This window comes from Nannospalax galili, unplaced genomic scaffold, assembly GCF_000622305.1.
Source record: "Nannospalax galili isolate Female #2095 unplaced genomic scaffold, S.galili_v1.0 scaffold1532, whole genome shotgun sequence".
NCBI classification, from domain to species: Eukaryota; Metazoa; Chordata; class Mammalia; order Rodentia; family Spalacidae; genus Nannospalax; species Nannospalax galili.
In genome coordinates this window covers 1,045,319-1,064,492 of record NW_008330832.1, presented here as the reverse complement: position 1 = coordinate 1,064,492, position 19,174 = coordinate 1,045,319, and the positions used below count along the sequence as shown (strand labels likewise).

Genomic DNA, 19,174 nt, shown 5'->3' with positions numbered 1-19,174 from the left:
GGGGACACCAAAATCCTAGCCTCTGTCAGCCAAAGGCTGGGAATGCTAAGCTGGTGGCCTGGGAAGGTCCTGAGGCTGGTCTCCATCTCACACTACTTTGGATGCCCCTCCTGAGAGTTTTTGCAAAGACCTGTGGGCCCTGATTCTCAAGCCTGTATGGGCAGGGTGCCACCATTAAGTGTCACCCGGATGTGGGCCTGCTCAGCATCCCAGAATTTCTGACTTTCTCCTTCTACCCATGACCCTGTGAAGCCCAGAGCCTGCTAGCCACTGGGCACAGACTGTCCTTGAATGGCCCTCTGTATGCTCCAGCTACCTGGGTCCCATCTCCATAGTCGCACTCAAAGCCTATAGCTGAGGTCTTCAGCATCCTGGACTTCAGCTGTCAGTTTCTACCTGGCTGGTTCTCCACAGGCCTTTCCTGTTAAGCTGAGTCCCACAGAGGGGAGAGCAAGGGGACTCCTTGTCTGGACCTTAACATCCCCATCAGTCCCTGCCCAGCCCTTTAGTCATCTGGTCAGCCAATGACCTGCAATGAGTTAAATCCACAAGGAGTAAGGGGCACCACTGACCACTCATTCCCTGATGCCCCTCACCAGCTGCCTGAGCACCCATCTCCACACTGCAATGCAGGACGCCTGTGGTCACATGCCAGCACACCATAGTTCCAGGGGTTTTCCTGAGGAATAAGTGGTTCCCTCTGTGGGCAATCCTTGTCATCTGCCCTCTACCTCATCCTTTGCGTCCTGCCTGGGTAGGATGTCTTGATACTCAAGTGAAAATGGGTTTCTCAGGGGCTCCCAGAACTGAGTGGCTGGTGGGGGCAGCTGAGATGGAAGATTTCCCAACACTAGGAGTTTGGGATGAAGGAGTTGGGACAGGCCTGGAGTGGAGTGGATGGAATGTGACAGTGCTAGGCAACCTGGACACAGGTCAGTGAGGACACAGGAACACATGAGGTTGGAGCCCAGAAGTGCATCCACATCTTGCATAACCCGAACTGATGAAGGCTTGAATGTACAGGCACAGGGGTGGATTTGGGGGTGCGCTGACTCTGCTTTTGGGTGGTGCCACCATTTCTAGTTCCTGCTTGGTCAGCACCCGTGGGCTGGGCTCTTTCCCCCTTGCAGATGGCTCATGGGGCCCTGCCAACGTCCCCTAGCCACAGACCAAGTCAGCCACAGGTCACGACTCACTTCGGATCCTAGACACTCACCCTCTTGAAGACTAGATAAGGGTCTGGGAGGGTTGGCCTGTCATGCTCCTTACTGACCCCAGCACCTGGGTGCTCAGGGAGATGGTGAGCTAGGGGACACTCTTCTGTCACCAAGTCTCATCACTGCTCAGTACTCTATCTCTTCACCTCTAAGGTGGGTGAATGGGGCACCCTTTTAGATAGCAGGAGGGTGTGTATGACATGACATGACTTAAGGAGGCACTGGCCAAATGGCTATAGGACCCCAAATGTTAAACTGGCACCGAATCAGGACCCTGATACCAAATCAGGACCCTAATGCCATATTGCAATGGGATGAGGGCACTGAGGGGAGGGGCTGGACTGAGTCTCAGGGGTACTTCATGTCCCACTTTGCAGCAGACCTGACAGGTGCCATGAGTGTGGGGGAAGGGCTACCTTAGGTTGAAAGTGGCCTGGTGGCACCCATCAGCAGAAAGAAGGGTAAAGTACTGGGCTAGGGCACAGAAATCAGATGCTGGGGCCCTTCCTCAGGCCCCACACAGGTCAGCAGCACTGGAGTTAGTGTTTTCCTGAAAAGTATGTGGGAAGGAACAATAGTAAACTAGGAAAGCATTGCCCTGATTTTCAGGAATAGTGTGTTGGAGAAATAGAATTTATATCCCAATGAGAGAAGGCCTTTGGGAAATGGGAGGGAAGCTGAGTGCAGTGAGTATGGGGAGAAGGAAACACTGAGAGAAGGAGGAGGAGCCACTTCAACATGCCAGATTGTGCCCTCCTACAAGCCCAGCCCCGCTGCCCACACAGGTTCTTAAAGGATATGTGGTAGGGACAGAAATGCTACAGGGACAGCCTGCAAACCTAGCAATGCTTAGCCACAGTCAGTGGTTGCCACCAGCAGGACAAACTGGCTGAGGACAGGCACAGGGCACCTAAGCCATGAGAAGACATGAGCTGGGGATAGCGGAGCTGAGCTGACTCCAGGCTAGCACAGAGCAACTTCCTCATTGGGGACTTGACCCAGGATGGCCTTTAAATAACTCACTGGGTCCTCTGCAAGAGCAAGTAGTGCTCTTAACCACTGAACCATCTCTCCAGCCCCAACACATGGGCTTTTTAAAAACAATTTTAAAACATTTTATTTTATGTGTATGAGTGTATTGCCTACATGTGTGTAAGCAGGTGTGCAAGCACACCTATGTTGTGCAATGCCTGTGGAGGTGAGAAGGTGTCGGATCCCCTGGAACAGGAGTTACAGATGGTTGTTAGCTGCCATGTGGGTGCTGGGAACCTAGCCCAGGTCCTCTGTAAGAGCAGCCAGTGCTCTTAACCTCTGAACCATCTCTCCAGCCCCAAAACATATTTTATTTATTTATTTATTTATTTATTTATTTATTTATTTATTTATTTGTTAATTATTTAATTTTAACCCAATTTTTGTATTGTTCAAAACAGCTTAATTAATCTTTAAAACAAGAAACTGTTGTAAACAAATTTATAGGCTGGGCGCGGTGGCACACACCTTTAATCCCAGCACTCGGGAGACAGAGGCAGGTGGATCTCTGAGTTCAAGGCCAGCCTGGTCTATATAGTGAGTTCCAGGACAGCTGGGGCTACAGGGAGACCCTGTCTCAAAAAGACCAAAAACAAACAAACAAACAAACAAAAAATGACAACAAAATTTATATAACAAATTAAAAACTAACAAAATAACTAATTTTATATCTACTTCACATAGTGTTTTAACAAAAATTTTGATTCTGGGGAAAAAAGTTGTTTCAAAATGTTAAAAAAAAAACGTTGTCCTAAATTTTAAATGAAATGGCCTCTCAACCAGGCAGGAGACACACCATCCAGCAGAGGCCATTGTGTGAAAATGTTTATTTTTACTCATGTTTAGAATACAGGAGCTAAAGAAGGGGGAGGGGCCTCAACTTTGTCAAAACTGACAGTCAGGGCCTACCCACAGTTAAAGGGGAAGGTCAGTAGAGTGTCCTGGTATGGACTGTCCCCCTCCCTACTTAATGTCAGTGCCACCAAGCAGAACAGAGGATTCAGGGTGTGAAGGCCTTACCAGCTGCTGGCTAGTGTGCAAGGGAAGGGGACCCGCCCTGGGACCTGGCAGCCAGGAGTCACAGGCTCCAGACTCAGGAAGGGCAGGAAACTGAATGCCCAGGTCTAAGAAGGGAGCAAGCAGAGTGAGTGCACTTCATAGAGAGCAGAGAGCTCCTTACTCCCTGAGGGCTTGGGGCCAGAGGCAGTCAGAGCTGGTACCTCCCTATGCTGTTGCCAAAGGCAGGTTGGCAAAACAGGCCCACCCCATGTCAAAGAGAGGAGGAAGGAGGGGGGTGGAAACCAAGGTGGAGAAGAAAACTTATTTTAATTTTAATCACATATGTATATGTGTATCTGGGCTGGTGTTTGTACATGCATGCATGTGCAGATGCCTGTGGATTCTGGAAGAGGGTGTCAAATCCCCTGGCGCTGGAGTTACAGATTGTGACCTGCCCAGTGTCAGTGCTCAGGATCAAACTTGGGTTCTCTATAAGAACAGCAAGCACTCATCCACTGAACTATCTGTTCAGCCCCTAACACATGGACATTTTGTTTGTTTGCTTTTGAGACAGGGTGTCCCTGTAGCTCCAGCTGGCCTGGAACTCACTATGTAGACCAGACTGACCTTGATCTCACAGAGATCTCCTGCCTCTGCCTCCCTCCTGAGTGCTGGGATTAAAGGCACAGGCCACTACACCCAGCTACACACTGTCTTTTGAGTGACACTTATCCAAACCACGTTGTGATCGTATCTATGGTCTATCATTCACCCACCTACTCATCTCCTTACCTGTCTATCCATGCAATCACTTGTCTATGATAGCAAGAGCGTAGAGGAGGGGCTGGAGAGATGGCTCAGCGGTTAAGATCACTGGCTGCTCTTGCAAAGGACCTGAGTTCAGTTCCCTCCCAGCACCCACATGGCTGCTAACAAGCATAATTCCAGTTCTAGGGGAATCTGATGCCCTCTTCCCGCCTCTGTAGGCATTGCATGTACAAATGCACTTACATGCAGGCCAAACACATACACACAAAAGTAAAATAAAATAAATAAGCTGGAGGAACATTTGTCTCACACTCAGCCTTCCATGGCTGCTCTTAGCCCTATGTGCTACCCTTCCCCGACCACTTCTGTAACTCTACCAGCCCCTCTGCCCTTAGGGTTCATGCCAGGCCAACCTGCATGAATAGTCTCCCCTTCTAGCACCTCCTGCTAGTCTCTCTGTGTCTCCCTAGAGGGTCCCCTCAAGCCTTTTCACACCTGTCACCTCTCCCCTGATCCACAGCACATTTCCTTGTGATTCAGAGCTGGTTTCTTGGAGTGGAGCAGTTCTCACATAAGGGAACAGGGGAGAGTCAGGAGACTGGACCTTAGGAGCCTGGGGCCTGGAGGAAAGTATGGTCACACTCACCTGGAAGCTGACTCACAGGTTCTTGGGCTGTTTTCTATTTGTCTCTTGGTCACTGTGGCAGGTGGCTGACCCATTTAGGTAACCAAGTGGGTTCAGATCAAGGATTCACAAGTAAGAGAAGCACAAGGGTTGAACAGATGCTCAGTGGGAAAAGAGCTTGCCGTGCAAACATGAGGGCCTGATTCCCAGCACCCCCCACAAAAAGCCTGGCATAGCAGAGCATGCCTGTAATACCAGTGCTCAGGAGGAAGAGATGGGAGGATCCATGGAGCTTCCTGACCAACCAGTCTAGAAGGATCAATGTGCTCCAGGTTCAGTGAGAGACCTTATCTCTAAAATTAAGGTAGAGGGCAACTGAGGAAGACACTTGATGTCAACCTCTAGCCTCCGCATGCGCGCGTGTGCGCGCGCGCACACACACACACAGACACGTACACACACAGACGCGTACATACACACACTGTAAGAAAAGGACAGAACTGGGTGTATGCACCTCTCCCAGCTTCTGGCCCTCAGGAGACCCAGTAAGCAGGAACTTTGTTAGGGTGCCAGTCCTGGCCTTTCACCAGGCTGACAGCCCATGGGGGCAGAATGTCTGAGTGTGGAGAAATCACCTGAGAACAGAACCATGAGGGGGCCAGGAAACACATACCAGGGGATGGGATTGTGGGGAACAGAGACATACCCACCAGGTGATGGGCTGTGGGAGTCCCACCTCACCCTAGACATCAAGGTGCCTGGTCGAAGGTCAGTTCTGAGTACTAGGCCCCAGACCTGGAAGGGGAGAACTACACACTGATTTTGAGTAGGCCCCGGCAGGGATTCTGGCTTGGATGACAGCCCTGCCTCGGTACAGCCACATTGGAGCTCCTCCAGCCCCATGTTGGGGAGTTTCCTCTTCTGGTAAAGAAGGAACTAAGCGATATATTGGCCAACATCCGGGTGCTGACTGAGCTCAGGCACACAGGTGGCTGCTGGCCAGCCCACACTAGAGCCCCAGTACCAGGCCATGTGCCTCTGAGCCAGATCTGGTCAGACCCCAGCCATATACCCGAGACTCTGGCTTCCACAGTCGGTGGCTCTTCCACAATCTCTTCATCCATCTCCGTACTTTATGTTCCCTAGTTTTGTTAAGTGTCCTTTGCTGTTCAGGCTAGCCTGTAAGTCCTGGGTTCAATCAATCTTCCTCCCTTTTCCTCTCAAGTGGCTGGAATTGCAGGCATGTACCCCTACACCGTTTTTCCCCTGGAACATTAAAAAAAACAACAAAAAACAAAAAACAAACCAGGGTTTCCTGGCCCAGGCTAGCCTCAAACTTGCTAGGGAGTTGAGGGTGAACTTGGACTTCTGATCCGCTTGCCTCTACTTCCTGAGTGGAATTACAGGCATGCACCATCACACCATTTCCTTCTAGAGGATTTGAAAGAGATCTGACCATTTCTTCCGTAAGTCATCCTTCACTTTAGGAACCTAATTGGGCAGTTAAACCTGAGACTGCAGGGGCTTCTGTGACGACTTAAGGCCCTGGGGGCTAAAGAGGTTCACTGCTCTGATGGGAGTTGGGGCGTTTTGGGGGAAGCCCTCATTCCTCACTCTGTGACTTGGAAAAGCTGCTTAGAGGAGGGCCAAGGCTGGCTGGAGGGGATCAGGTGTGGGCATTATGCATCAGGATACAGAGGCAATGTGAGGGAAGGTGGGAGAAATGAGGGCTGGGGCTGGAAGGTGCAGTGGGGAGAACAAGGCACGAGGAGTGGAGCACCTGGGAGGTGGCTTTGCTCCATGAGGGGCCCCTTCAGGCAGTGAGGCTCTTGGGGCCCCTCATTCCAAGGAGGAGGTCCCTGCTGAACACTGACAGTGCTGGATACCACTGTGGGGAAACTAGCAAACAGGACTGAGATGTGCCTGGGTCCCAGGATAAGGCCTGCCAGGATGAAACAGCAAGTGCTGGAACTTCCCAAGGGATGGAGTGCACACCACCACGTGACCCCCGCCCCCAGGCCACAAATGGCAACTAGAGACAAGAACATGGCTGTTTCCTAGGCTCATAAATGACTTCCCCAACCCCTTGGGATAGGACAGCCAGAGGCACAGTCCCAAAGCCACCAGTTAACAAATGCTTTGGGGGCCACAGAGATGATTCGGTGGCTAAAGTGTGCTTTCTGCTCTTCCAGTGGACCTGAGTTCAGTTTCCAGCACCCACATCAGGTAACTCACAACCATCTGTAACTCCAGTTCCAGGGGAATCTGATGACCCTGGCCTCCATGGGCACCTGCACCCTCCCACATATACACATAATTAAAGATAAATCCTAGCCGGGTGTGGTGGCACATGCCTTTAATCCCAGCACTTGGGAGGCATAGGCAGGAGGATCTTTGTGAGTTCGAGGCCAGCCTGGTCTACATAGTGAGTTCCAGGACAGCTGGGGCTATAGAGAGACCCTGTCTCAAAAAGACCGAAAAAAAAGAAAAAAGATAAATCTTAAAAGAACTTTTGAAAATGCTTTGGACCGCTATGGTGCAAGTCACTGTCCAACCCTGGGACCTCAGGCACGTTGGTGATTCACCCTTGAATCCCTTTGCTTCAGCAGGCCTGAGGGTCCTCACCAGGCCTGGTGTGGCATAATATACTTGCCCTGAACTCAGAGAGGTGGTATGGGGCATAGGGTTCCTGCATAGAGTTTTATCTTATTTTTCTACAACTGGAGAGCAGGGCCTAGACATGAGACTGAGGTCTGCTGTGTGCACTGTTGCTGGGTACACTGGGCTGACATGTAGCTCGGGAAGGACCCACAAAAGACCCCGTTTCTAGCATTTGGCATGCAAACACTTGGTAGTCCAAGTTCACAGGAGTTGCAGAGTCCTTCAGACCTTGTACGCAGGGGCCTAGCACACTCCAGGGTATCTCTAACCCAGTGGCAGCTGGGGCCTGGGTACTTGCATTCCTCCCAAATCCTGGGGAGGTCAGCAGAGCAAGCTCCAAAACAGCAGAGAGAACATGCCTGGTAAGATGTTCACGAGTATGTGAAGTCATTCTCTCAACTATTCTTGCAACTTGCATGTGTGGTATATATGTAATGTGTTGGTATGTGGGTATGCACGTGTAGAGACCAGCGGTCAAAGTCAGGTGTTATTCTCAATCAGTCACCAACTTATTTTTTGAGAGGATCATACTGGACGTCAGGGAGCCCTAGGAATCCTCCCGCCCTCACCCCCAGCACTGAGATTACCAGTGCATGCCACTGCATTAGAATTTTTACATGGTGCTGGGGACCCAAACTCAGGTCCTTATGCATGTGCAAGTAAGCTTTTACCAACTGAACCATCTCCCTAACCCCTCTTGCAACTTTTCTTTTTAAAATTACGTTTGTCTGTGTATGGGTGTATGCACATACAGGTATCTGTGGAGGCCAAAAGAGGGTGTCAGATCCCCCAGAGTTGGAAGTTACAGATGGTTATGAGCGGTCTGACATGGGTGCTGGCAACTGAATTCTGGTAATTTGAAAGAGCAGTAAGCACTCTTAACTGCTGAGCCATCTCTTCAGCCCCTCTTGAAACTTTCTGTATGTTTAATATAAAGGCCTTTGAGCCTCAGATCTCAGCTTCTACCTTGAAACCTACACCTAGACATGAGGGGAGAGCTGAGAGCCTGGGCAGAGGGTGGTTCACAGGAGTAGAGGGTGGTACATGGAACCCAGGAGGGAAGTGCATGAGTTTTATTGTCATTCCTGATTAGAAAAGTGGGGCTTGAACCCCTGAGCAGGGGACTGGGGTTCTGCCTGGTCACAGCTGGTAGAACATTCCAGCAGGACCTGCAGTCCCCATGGGCATGGCTGCCTCTTGATGGCTGCCAATCCCAGGCACTGAGGCTAAAGTCAGTGGCCACCACTGGGACCGACAGGTGCTGCTTGCTGCCCAGTGTCCCTGTGTTAGGAAATGGCAGAGACAGCAGTCACCTGGATGGCCCGTGTAGGCCCCATGGGAAGTAGGGATGCTGGTGCATCAGCAAAGGGAGAGGCATGTCCTGGGCCTTCTGGAAAGTTCTGAGGCAGAGGCTGGTACTGGCCCCTCATTGAGCCCAACCGTGGACCTGCTTCATGTCCTTGGATAGGCAGTAACCCTTCTCTGGGCCATGGGTCTGAGGCTGTCCAGTTCTGGTCTTCAAGGCTTGTGTCCAGCCTTCACATGCCAGCAGTGGCCTCCCACATAGCAGTCACAGTTGTATAGAAGTTTATCCAAGACAATGGTCCAGTAGAGGCCAGCCTGGGCTCTGGTGGTTTGGGAGAGTGCTATGCATAGGAAGGGGGACACCTTGAGGGCACAGCAATTCCTGGGGTCGGACGGCTGGGCTGTACATAGTGTTCAGGACTCTGGAAAGGAAGAGAGGCATGAGAGGTGCTTGCCAGCTAACGGTGCCCCAGGCTGGTTAAGTTCATGGTGATAAATTCATGGACATCAGGGCCACACAGAAACTGGCTGGCACTGACAAGGTACCACAGCTCTTTCCCTACTGAATATAATATTCTTGGGTCTCTGTCAATACTTTAAAGGCCAGGACCATGGCTACCAGGGTATCAGCAGTGTCCATGGCCACCCACCTAGCAAAAGCCACTGCTCCAGTTGCTGCAGCAGCAGACCATGCAGCCACCCGGAACATAAATCCTGTAGACAGTCCTAGAGATACCCATGTAGGGTAAAGGCCATGAGCACAGGGTCCATGTGCCCATAGCTGTGGCACACTCTTCTAGACCAGATCACCAACATATTCAGGGAGTATCAAGAAATGCATTCAGGTAGTTCATAAGAGGCCTTGTCATGCCATCTGATAGGAGACAGCAGACTCAGGACCCACCATACCTCATAAGCCTCCCACAATGGTAGTTACAGCAGGTCCTAGGCTCCTTTCCAGCTCACCTGGGTGTCCTACTGCCGGGGTGCCACATCTGCCACAGGCTTCTGGATCCCAAAGGCCGTGATAAAGATGTTGACCACCACGATGATGAACACTAGGCCTGTGGCCAGGTTGTTAAGGAAGTCCAGCTTGGCGTGCTTGGCTGGGTTGTTAAGGTCATATTTGACTGTGGGCAAGAGGGAATAGATGGTACCCAGGGAAGCGTGGCCCAGATGGAGAAAGGCTTTCTGTCTGGACAGTGTGCTCAGTGGGATAGTATAAGGCTCTCAGCTATATTTAATGTAAGTTTTATCTCCTCATTGAAAAATTGCCTATTTGGCTAAAATTCTGGCATGGGTGTCCCACTCTCTATAGTCCCCACTTTCTCCATGAAAAAACGAGGCCCAGGCAGGTCAGGTGCTCAGGGTGTCAAGCCAGGCCAGGATTGCTTAGCTTACCACCCTCCCACCTGTTAGGCTCTGCCTCAATACTCATTTCACAGGTGAAGATCCTGAGATCCCAGGAGGTCCCCTGACTTGCCTAAGTTCACACTGCCAGGAAGCACAGCTAGAGCCCTCACTATTCCTGATAAGGCCCTCTGGACAGCCACGAGGGTGCCCTAGCACTCCAAGTACTCTGGCACTCCTAGGCCATCTTCCTATCTGCTGCTGTTTGTCTACCAGAGGAAATTGGTCATATGTTGAGGGAACACTGCTCAATGAATTAGTTTGAGAAGACAGGAAAACTAGAGGTTACATCTGCATTTGGATTTTCATTCAGAAACAGAAGGTATGGTTAGACATCCTGTCCATAAGATGGCAGTCCAGGATCAGGGTCACCTTCTGAGCCCAGAATCATATCCTTAACTCCAGAACCACTGACTCTCTTCATCCCCTCATCCATCGAGAGTCCCATCCTTACCTCCTGTCCCAGGGTCCCCTTCTGTATTTCTTTGACCCAGGGTCCCCTCATCATCTCTTGACCTTCTTGTTTCCCAGGTGAAGGTCTCCTCTTTGTCTACTGTGTAACTTGGCTGCTCTTTGTTACTGGACACAGGCAGTAGTTAGGCCTGAGCTGAACTAAGTAGAGAGGCCTGGCTGGTAGGGGCTATATTGTGGTAGGAAGCCATATGGGCCTGAAGAAATACCCAATCCCTTCTGTCCCTACCTTCCAGGCCCTGAAAACCCTGACCCCATTCTGCCTTCAAAAGGCAGGGTCAGAGGGGAGGAGCCACAGCCTAGACCACAAGCCTAACTACGGAAGGGCGAGGGACAGGCAGGGGTTCACTGGCTGCCTGAGAGGTAAGTGTGTGAGGTGTAGGCTCGCCCTCATTCCTGGGGCTGTATCAACAACCATGGGTCCTACCGAGAAAGATGAGCAGCACGCCCACTCCAATCTGCAGTGCCAAGGAAATGGAGATGAGGACCACAAGGGGCACGAAGAAGGCAACAGGGGGTTCCTGCTCCACCACAGCCTTCAACTGCGATGCGTTGGCCATGAGCAGTGCGATGTCCAGCATGCTCTCTGCTGCGCTCTTCTTGTTGGCATAATGGTTCACATTGATGGGCCGGTTCCTCCAGCCCCAGCGGGGTGGCTGTGGGAAGCAGGATGGTCAGTAGGGCAGGGGACAGCATGAAGGTCTAGGAAGAGCTATAGGGAGAGGGCAAGAAGGGGCTCTGGGGCTCCCTGGGGCTGCAGGGAGTTCTCTTCAGATCAGCTTCTGTTGTCCCAACCCTGGAAAGTACTTATTACTCTGAGGAAAGAACATGCTTAGCCTTTTTAAACCTTCCTAGGAGTAATTTCTGGAGAGAAACCAGAATAGCAACCTTAGCACACACACTAGTCTCCAGCTGGAAACGGTCATGGACCTCACTGTCCTGCATAGCAGTGCTCCTCTCTGCCCACCTTGCCTGCCAGCCTTGGGCCTCTCTTCCCCCAGGGTATCAGGAAGAAAAGTGAACAGTGGTCAATTGTGGGTAAACAGGTCCCTGCATGCTGGTCCAGGCTTGAAACTAACCCTTCTTGAGCTCAAAGGTCTGGCCAATCCTGCCCTTCCAGCATCAGGTCCCTCAGCTCCCTCCCACCACACACACACCCTCAGCCTCAGCCTCCAGGACAGTCTAGCTGGCTTGTTTATACTCACTGATATGTAGCATTGAGCGCACACAGCAGGTGCTCAATAGATGCCTCACCATCCTGCATGTAGTAAAGCCCAGCTGTCTCCTTACTCTTCATAGTAATGACAGGGATACAGTTCTGAGCTCCTCTCAGGGTGGACATCTGTTGGTGACATCCTCTCTTTTCTTAGTGCCAGTCCCAGCCCCAGCTCCAGCCCCCAGCCTTGGAGGGCAGTTCCTATGTCACCTCCTACTTCTCTCACTTGGTCAGTCATGAGGAGCCCTGCAGGTCTCTCTCACAGGGGCCTCCCTATCCAGATACTCCCATGATTTGAGGCCCTGCCTGGAGGCACCTTCAGGATACCTCCCCTGACTTCCCCTGGCAGTATATAGCCCTCATCTGCCATGGAAGTCACTTCTTTGGCTGGCCTGTTTCATTCCAAGGTACCTCTAGGTGTCTGGCTTCATCTTTCCACTGAGCCAGTCCGCCCTCTCAAGCTACTCTGGTGGGGCCCCTTAGCCACCCAGGAAAATCCCACCAACACTTGGCCTTAGCCCTTTGTCCAGTGGCGTCCCTGAGCCACTGGAACTGCACTATAGTCTACAGGGAGCAGGCATGGGGTTGGAGGCAGTAGCCAAGGCCCAGTGTTGGCAGCCAGCTACCTGGGGCCGCCCTGGAAGATCCTGTTTCCAGACTCATGAAAGATGCAGGGAAGGGAGGCAGCTTAGGGAAGGCAGCCACCACACTCATGTGGCCCAAAGCAGGTGCCACTGAACAGATAGAAAGCAGGCTTTCACTTTGATGGTGTGCATCTTTAAATTGAAATTTCTTCTAAAGTCATGTGTTCAGTAGTAAAGAACTGTGGGTGATGTGAGGCGCAGGTGGGTTCTGCTGCCTGAACCTGGGCTAGAAAATGCCAACCACCTGTCTTTGGCATCAGCTTGTTATTTAAGTAGCAAGCTCACTTGGGTCAAACTTCTTTCTTAAGAGGACATCTCCATACACACAAATACATACATACACATATGTATAAATATCTGTGTATAATTTTATGTGTATATGTGGTTCTATGTATTGTGAATGTGATATACATGCATGGATATACATAGGTATGCATATATGTTTATGTGTGTATGTCTGTGTACTTACATGTGTTTATACAGGGTACAGTGTTCTGGATGCAGGATACAGAGGCATCTACTGAGTGCCTATAGTCCCCCAGACTTGGTGCTCTGTAAGTAATTCTTTTCTTTTCGAAATTTATTTATTTTTATTTTATGTGTATGAGTGTTTGTCTGCATTTAAGTGTACCTCATGCATGCAGTGCCCACGAAGACCAGAAAAGGGAATCATATCTCCTGGAACTGGAATTGTAGACAGTTGTGAACTTCCATTTGGGTGCTGGGAACTGAACTCTGGTCCTCTGCAAGGGCAGTAGCTGCTCTTGACTACTAAGCAATCTCTCCAGCCCCAGTAATCTTTTCTATTTTATGTGTATGAGTATTTTGCCTGCATATATATAAGTGCATTATGTATGTGTAAACCAGCAGAGGCCAGAAGAGGGTATAAGATCTCTTGAAACTGGAGTTATAGACAGTTATTAGCTACCATATGGGTGCTGGGAATAGAACCCAGGTCCTCCGGAAACTGCTGAGCCATCCTTCCAGCCACACCCTCCCTGCAGCCTTTTCTTGAGGGAAAGCTACCTCTGCCTAGGCTGGCCACTGCCCCAGTCCCCAGCACCAGCCCTGGTGCTGCTCTGAAGTTACAAGTGCACCACATGCCCACCCTGGGGTGACACCCAACTGGAACTCCCCCCAGGGAACCAGTGCCCTCTCCCAGCTTGCCAAGGGTCTGAGTGAAAATGGCTTATGCTTATTGGCAGGTGTACTGAGGTCATTCCAAGCTCTTCCCTTATGAAGCTGTCCAGCTGTCCACGCCCTGTCTCATGTGTGCTTTGCTGGGTGTCGGCATGAACTCCTAGCTTTGTCAATCAAAAGTGTCTAAGGACCTTCCCTCAGGGTTGCCCTAACTCTCCAGGGCTCCACCCAAGATCCATATTTAAGAGGTAAAACACAGATGCAGACCCTATAAGGGGCTTCTGCCTTTTATGGGAAGGGCTCTATATACAAAGACACATACACAACATACATACATTCATGCACATATATAATACACATGCATAATACACACAATCACACACATATGAAATGTACACAAATGTGTGTACACATAATCATACATATAACACTGGTAGGCAACACACACATAACACAAACACAAGTGCACAATATATATGTAGAAGATGTAGCATATATCCAAAACACTTGCACATGCAATATATGCACTTGTGCATATGCATGCACACACATATATGCATGCACACAAAAATAGACACAGAAAGCAGAGCCTTCAATCAGTAGCTCAGTTGGTGCAGGGAAACAGAGTAGATGAAGTGAGTCAACAGACACAGCCTTGGGCTAAGCTTGCTGGCCTCTGGGCAGCAGGAAAAATTCCTTTTGATTCTGAATCACTGAAATACTCCATGGCCACACGGTCACAAAGAACAGATATATGAGTGACTTGCCTCATGTTCCCAAGTGCAACCTTGGCTCTCAGCTCTCTGAACCATCTGAGCCTTGCTCCTGCTGTCTTCACTCACTTAAGGGACAAACAGGCTCAGCACTGGAAGCTCCTTTCCAAAGTCACACAGCAAGTGGGAGCTGGGTTAGAATATGAACGCAGGCCCCGGAACCCTGGCGGCTGACACCTTAAGAAGAATAAGCTCTCAGAGGCTCTCTGCCTACAGTTCAGGACAGCTAGTCTTGCTCAGCTTCAGTGTCTTGTGCCTGTGGGTTTAACACCAAGGAATGACTTGGAGCCCTGGGGCCAGCAGAGGCTCCAACGCAGCAGGAGGCTTTCTGGTGAAGGGTACTTCTGCCCATCAGATCTGCTTCCTACTCACCCTGTGTGATGATGATAAGGGCCTCAGGCTGAGGGACAGGCCCAGAGGCTGAGCAGGCCTTTGCACGGTGTCTAGCCCTCACTCCCCACAGCCTGACTCTATGCCCCTGACAACACCCCTCCATGTTCTCTTTCCACCTGAATATCTTGGGCTGTCCTCTGGGACACTTGCCTGCCACTTAATTGAAAGGACATATTACTTTCCTCTAGGGATCAGCACACTGAGGCTCAGAGGGCCTTGCAGAGTACCTTCACGGAGGAGTGGATCCAAATTCAAATCCAGGATGTATGCACCACACCTAAGGCTGCTCCTGCACACACCATCAGTGTCCACCCTGAAGGGGCCTGTATACCAGGCCTGCTGATGGAGCCTGACCCTAAGCCTGGTAACTGCTGCACAGGCCTCTTCCAGGTGCACAGACAGTCAGATATGTCAAAGGGTGCCCTGTAGGCCTAACTAGCTGCCTGGAGCATGCTGGGAAACCCCTTGCAAGCCTGTGCCTGTGAACTGGCAGTTCAGGGAGCAAACATACTGGTTAATATGTCCCAGGGTCAGCAGGAATTCCCAGAAACCTCAGCAGCAGGTGGAAACCAGTGTGAAATGGGCTGTTTTCCTCTAAACGCCAGGATGGAGCATTGTGGAGTATAGCCTAAGCAGGGGGCTATACTTGTATGGGCCCAGTCATGTGGTCTAGGGCAACTTGTCTGTTCATGGCTGAGGTAGGAGGGGAGTAGGCCCCTATGGGCTGGCTTAGTTATAGCACAATGAGTGCTGTGGACCCTCTAGGGCTTGGATGGGGGAAGGGGGCTGTGGCCATTAGCTGGACCCACTGATGTGGTTAAGCATGCATAGAGCTAGGTGCCGTCTTCCATCTTCTCTGTCATTCCCAATCCCACCACACCAATGCCAGCAGGGTGACTGCTCTACACCTGTTTCCTTATCTATAAAACAGGAAGTCAGGAACATGCAGGGGAGGTAGACTGCATAGGTGGGCTCAGAGGTCCGAGGCCTACTGAGGCACACTGTAGCAAGTGGCATGTTCCTCTACTCATTCCTTGCTCTCTCCAGTGATAACTTTGCCTCAGCCGTTGAGCAACAACAGCGCCTATGTAACTGCACATGAACAAAAACAGCTACAAGGAAAAGAAGGGCCAGTCTAGGCACAGGTCTTCCATAAGGCCAATGCTATGACCTGGAGGTCCAAGTCTAGATAGATGCTGGATGACCCCAGCCTGGCCTTCTCAGAGGCGCTGCCAGACACCAACACATGGGAGGGGGTACTATGGACATACCTGGGCCCATGGGTCTCCCTCATCCAACCCAATAGCATAGGGGCAGGAGCTGTTGGCCCATCCTAGGTCAAACCCAGCAGGAAGTTGCCTGTCCCAGGCCAGCCTGGACCTGGAGCTCAGTCTTCTAGGCCCCAGCCTGTCCACTCTGGGGAAGCCCAAGAAGCAAGACCCAAAAGGGTCTCCTGCCTCTACATGTACATTCCAGACAGGAAGCCCCAGTGAGACAACAGGAAGTGTAGGAGGTGGGGACCCCACAGCAGCTGGGCCAAGGGCTGGGCAGACTCACTTCCTGTGGCTCCAAAGTGACTAGGAGTAACCCTGAGGTCCATTAGGGTGGCCTTTAGAACTTGGCCAAGACTGACTATCCCAAGACCTGCCAGGCAAGCAGAAATTGGGAAAATAGTTAAGTTTCCCCTAGCAGCTGAGGCCAGGCACAGGGGAAGGCAGTGTGCAGGGCACTGTTCCATGACTCAGGGACCCAAGATATGGTCCTAACAACCTCACTCTGGGGGCTGCAAGGGGAAGGAGGGCAGGGCTAGAATCAAAGGGCTACCGCCCAGCTCCATCTCTACCACCTCCCTCCTGCAGTGCCCATATTAAACTAGTGTTTACTATTCCTCGGCTGCCAGGCAAAAGTGAGTGGACTTACAGAAGCTGGCCCAGTTCCTGGACATTAATGAGGTCCTTGGATAAACAGCCCTAGAAGACCCAACACTTGGAGGGGTGTGGGCAGAATTTCCCCAGTGCAGAACCTGAGAGGACCAACTTGGGCGCCTCTGCGGAGCCTCAGCAACCTGGGAGGTAATAATGCCCCATTCTCTAGGGAGAAAATTGAAGTTCCCTTGGGGTTCCACCCTGGGGACAGCACTGTCTTTTTCAAACCACTGCAGGTGTCACCATGAGACGGTGTCCATGGCGATGACCAATGCCACCCCCACCACCACTGCACAGGGCTCTGTAATATAGCTCTTACTTGGCAGAAGTATTGCTACCACATCCATTTCACAGATGAAATAAATGGAGGCACAGAATTCTGACAAGACTCTTGGACAGGCTGGGGCCTAGAGGGCCCAAGAAACTTGGGATCCTGAGGATGGGAAGGAGGTCAGGAAATTGAGCAGGGTTGCCTTCAAGGTTGGCCACACATTAAGGAAGTGTCCCTATCCCCAGTGACCTGGGACAGGATTCGCTTGCCTCTTGTGCAGCCTGACCTCCTACCTCACCACCTCCTACCCAGCCCTGAATGTTCATAGAGATCCAGCCCCTGGCCTCTGCTCCTACTGTTTCCTTTGTCCCGGGTGCTCTTCTAATAACACCAGAGTCAGACCTGCAACCCCCCAACACACACACCAGGACTAGTGCCAACAACCCCACCCCACAGAGAGCCTCCCCGATCCCTGTGCTCCCTACCACCACCATGGCAGTCCTGCAGCCTTACAAGGAGCCCACATGATTGATTTTATTCTCCCACAAGGAGTAGAGGCTAAGTCTCTTTCCTTCTTGTTCCCACAACCAAGTCAGTGACCCCTGAACACCCAACCAAATCTCTGTTGGGTATGTGCCCAGACCTCCCTGGGGACACCCATTTCACCCTGCTGCCCACAGAGCTGAGCAGAGATAGTGCCCAGAGGAGGGCACAACAGGGCAAGGCCAAGGGTGGGAGACAGACAGAGGCTCCCTTCAAACCAGTCGCCTGTTCATCTGCTGCCTGGTTTGCTTCTGCCTGTCCTTGAAGGCAGACAAAGATCATTTGTTCTCCCTTCTAAAACCACATACAGCCAGGCATGTTGGCCCACACTTTTACTCCCAGCACTACAAAGGCAGAGGCAGGCAGATCTCTGCAGATGGAGACCTGCCTGGTTTACATTACAAGTTCCAGGCCACCTGGGGCTATAGAGAGACCCTGTCTCAAAAAACAAAAACAAAAAAACTCAAAAAATCAAAACCATATATCAAAGGCCCAGAGAGGTGGATGGCCCTCCCCAAGGGCACACAGCCAGGGATGTCCCTTGCCCACTGCTTCCAGAGTCTTCACACACTGTGGCAGAGCCAGGTTCTAGGATGAGTCCAGAGGCTCCCCTCAGTCCTCAGTTTCCTCCTCTCTCTTCCAGGGTCAAAACATCTGTGCCCCACCCCTTGCTCCTGGGATCCCTCTTCCCTGAACATGCCTGTTCTCAAGGTATGAACCTAGGTAGAATGCCTCTATTCCAGTCTGTTTCGAATCACAAGGACTGGTGGAAAATCCCAGCCGGGTGTAATTCCCCACCCTCATCTCATGGCGATGGGGGCGGGGGGTGTCGGAAAGAAAAGAAAGTCCAAAGTCAACAAGTCCCGGGGCTGGGCCCTGGCATGCTCAGGACCTACGGCAAAGGTAGGCTGTGAGGTGAGGGGTCAGGACAAGGCCGTACCTCCGATGTGGACATCCGTCCACTGCTATGGCCTTGGCAGGTTAGGCAGAGCAAATTCTGTGCAGATCCTTACAGTCCCCAGCGTGGATGCCCAGAAGGCTGAATGGGTGACAGTCTGTTTCTCAAAGGGAGGTAACCGCAGCAGGGACAGAGCATCGGGTTTCCCCCATCACCGCTGCATCCGACCGTGTGGTCACCGTGTGGTCACCGTGTGGTGACGTAGCTGTCTGCCAACTCTGAGCCTCCAGCCAGGAGGCGGTGACTCCTCTCCGCCCACCCCGCCGCACACAGGAGACGATGGCGCAGAGGCGCTGGAAGTTAGGAGAGCGGTGTAGGAGGTAGGAGAGTCCCGGAGAGAGAGATACCAGCTCCGCCAGTCAGGCGTGGGCACCGCACAGCAGAGCCGGGGCAGCTCGCCCGCCCGCCCGCCCGCCCGGCGCCGCAGCTCATCTGCCGGGCTGGCCTAAGTCCCCGAGGCCACCACTAGCGGCCAGGACAGGACAAGCAGGGCTTGGCCAGGGGGCTCCGGCCACCACCACCACCCCGCAGGAAGCCCTGGGCCCGATGCCCACAGGTGCCCGATAAGCCGAGCCCAGAGAGGGCGGCGTCGGCCAAGGTCAAACGGTGGCCGCAACCGGGGGTGCGAGGGTCTTACCGAGGCATCGGGGGAGCCCGGAGAGGCGGGCGAGCCGGGGCGCAGGTCGCCGTTCAGCTCGTATTCCTCCGTGCCTGACTCCATGGTGCAGCCGCCAGGGCCGCTTTGCTCGCGGCCTCAGGTCCGCGCCTTAGCCGCCGGGTCCCCTCAGTGAGCCCGCCCCCTGCCCGCCCCCGCCAGCCCCCA

General features: G+C 52.0%; 1 protein-coding gene across 2 annotated transcripts; it reads right to left on the bottom strand.

The window, feature by feature from the left end:
• Positions 1-8,343: 8,343 nt before the first annotated feature.
• Positions 8,344-19,141, bottom strand: Ninj1 (ninjurin 1). 2 transcript variants are annotated; one of them, XM_008852785.3, is made up of 5 exons: positions 18,989-19,129; positions 18,334-18,644; positions 10,916-11,144; positions 9,574-9,737; positions 8,344-9,029 (listed from the first exon to the last, which is right to left on the bottom strand). In XM_008852785.3, the coding sequence occupies exons 2-4, from the start codon at positions 18,346-18,348 to the stop codon at positions 9,583-9,585; spliced, it is 399 nt and encodes a 132-aa protein (XP_008851007.1). In that variant the 5' UTR covers positions 18,349-18,644; positions 18,989-19,129; the 3' UTR covers positions 8,344-9,029; positions 9,574-9,582. The 2 variants fall into 2 exon arrangements, with proteins under 2 accessions (XP_008851007.1, XP_008850998.1); XM_008852776.3 differs by lacking the exon at positions 18,334-18,644 and having other exon boundaries at positions 18,989-19,141.
• Positions 19,142-19,174: the final 33 nt, after the last annotated feature.

Excerpts from the sequence above, each read along its gene's own strand:
- Ninj1 (XM_008852776.3), bottom strand. The coding sequence starts at position 19,072 with ATGGAGTCAGGCACGGAGGAATACGAGCTGAACGGCGACCTGCGCCCC. Across the intron at positions 11,145-18,988 it reads CGGGCTCCCCCGATGCCTCG|CCACCCCGCTGGGGCTGGAG; the intron begins GTAAGACCCTCG and ends TGCTTCCCACAG. Across the intron at positions 9,738-10,915 it reads CGTGCTGCTCATCTTTCTCG|TCAAATATGACCTTAACAAC; the intron begins GTAGGACCCATG and ends TCTTGCCCACAG.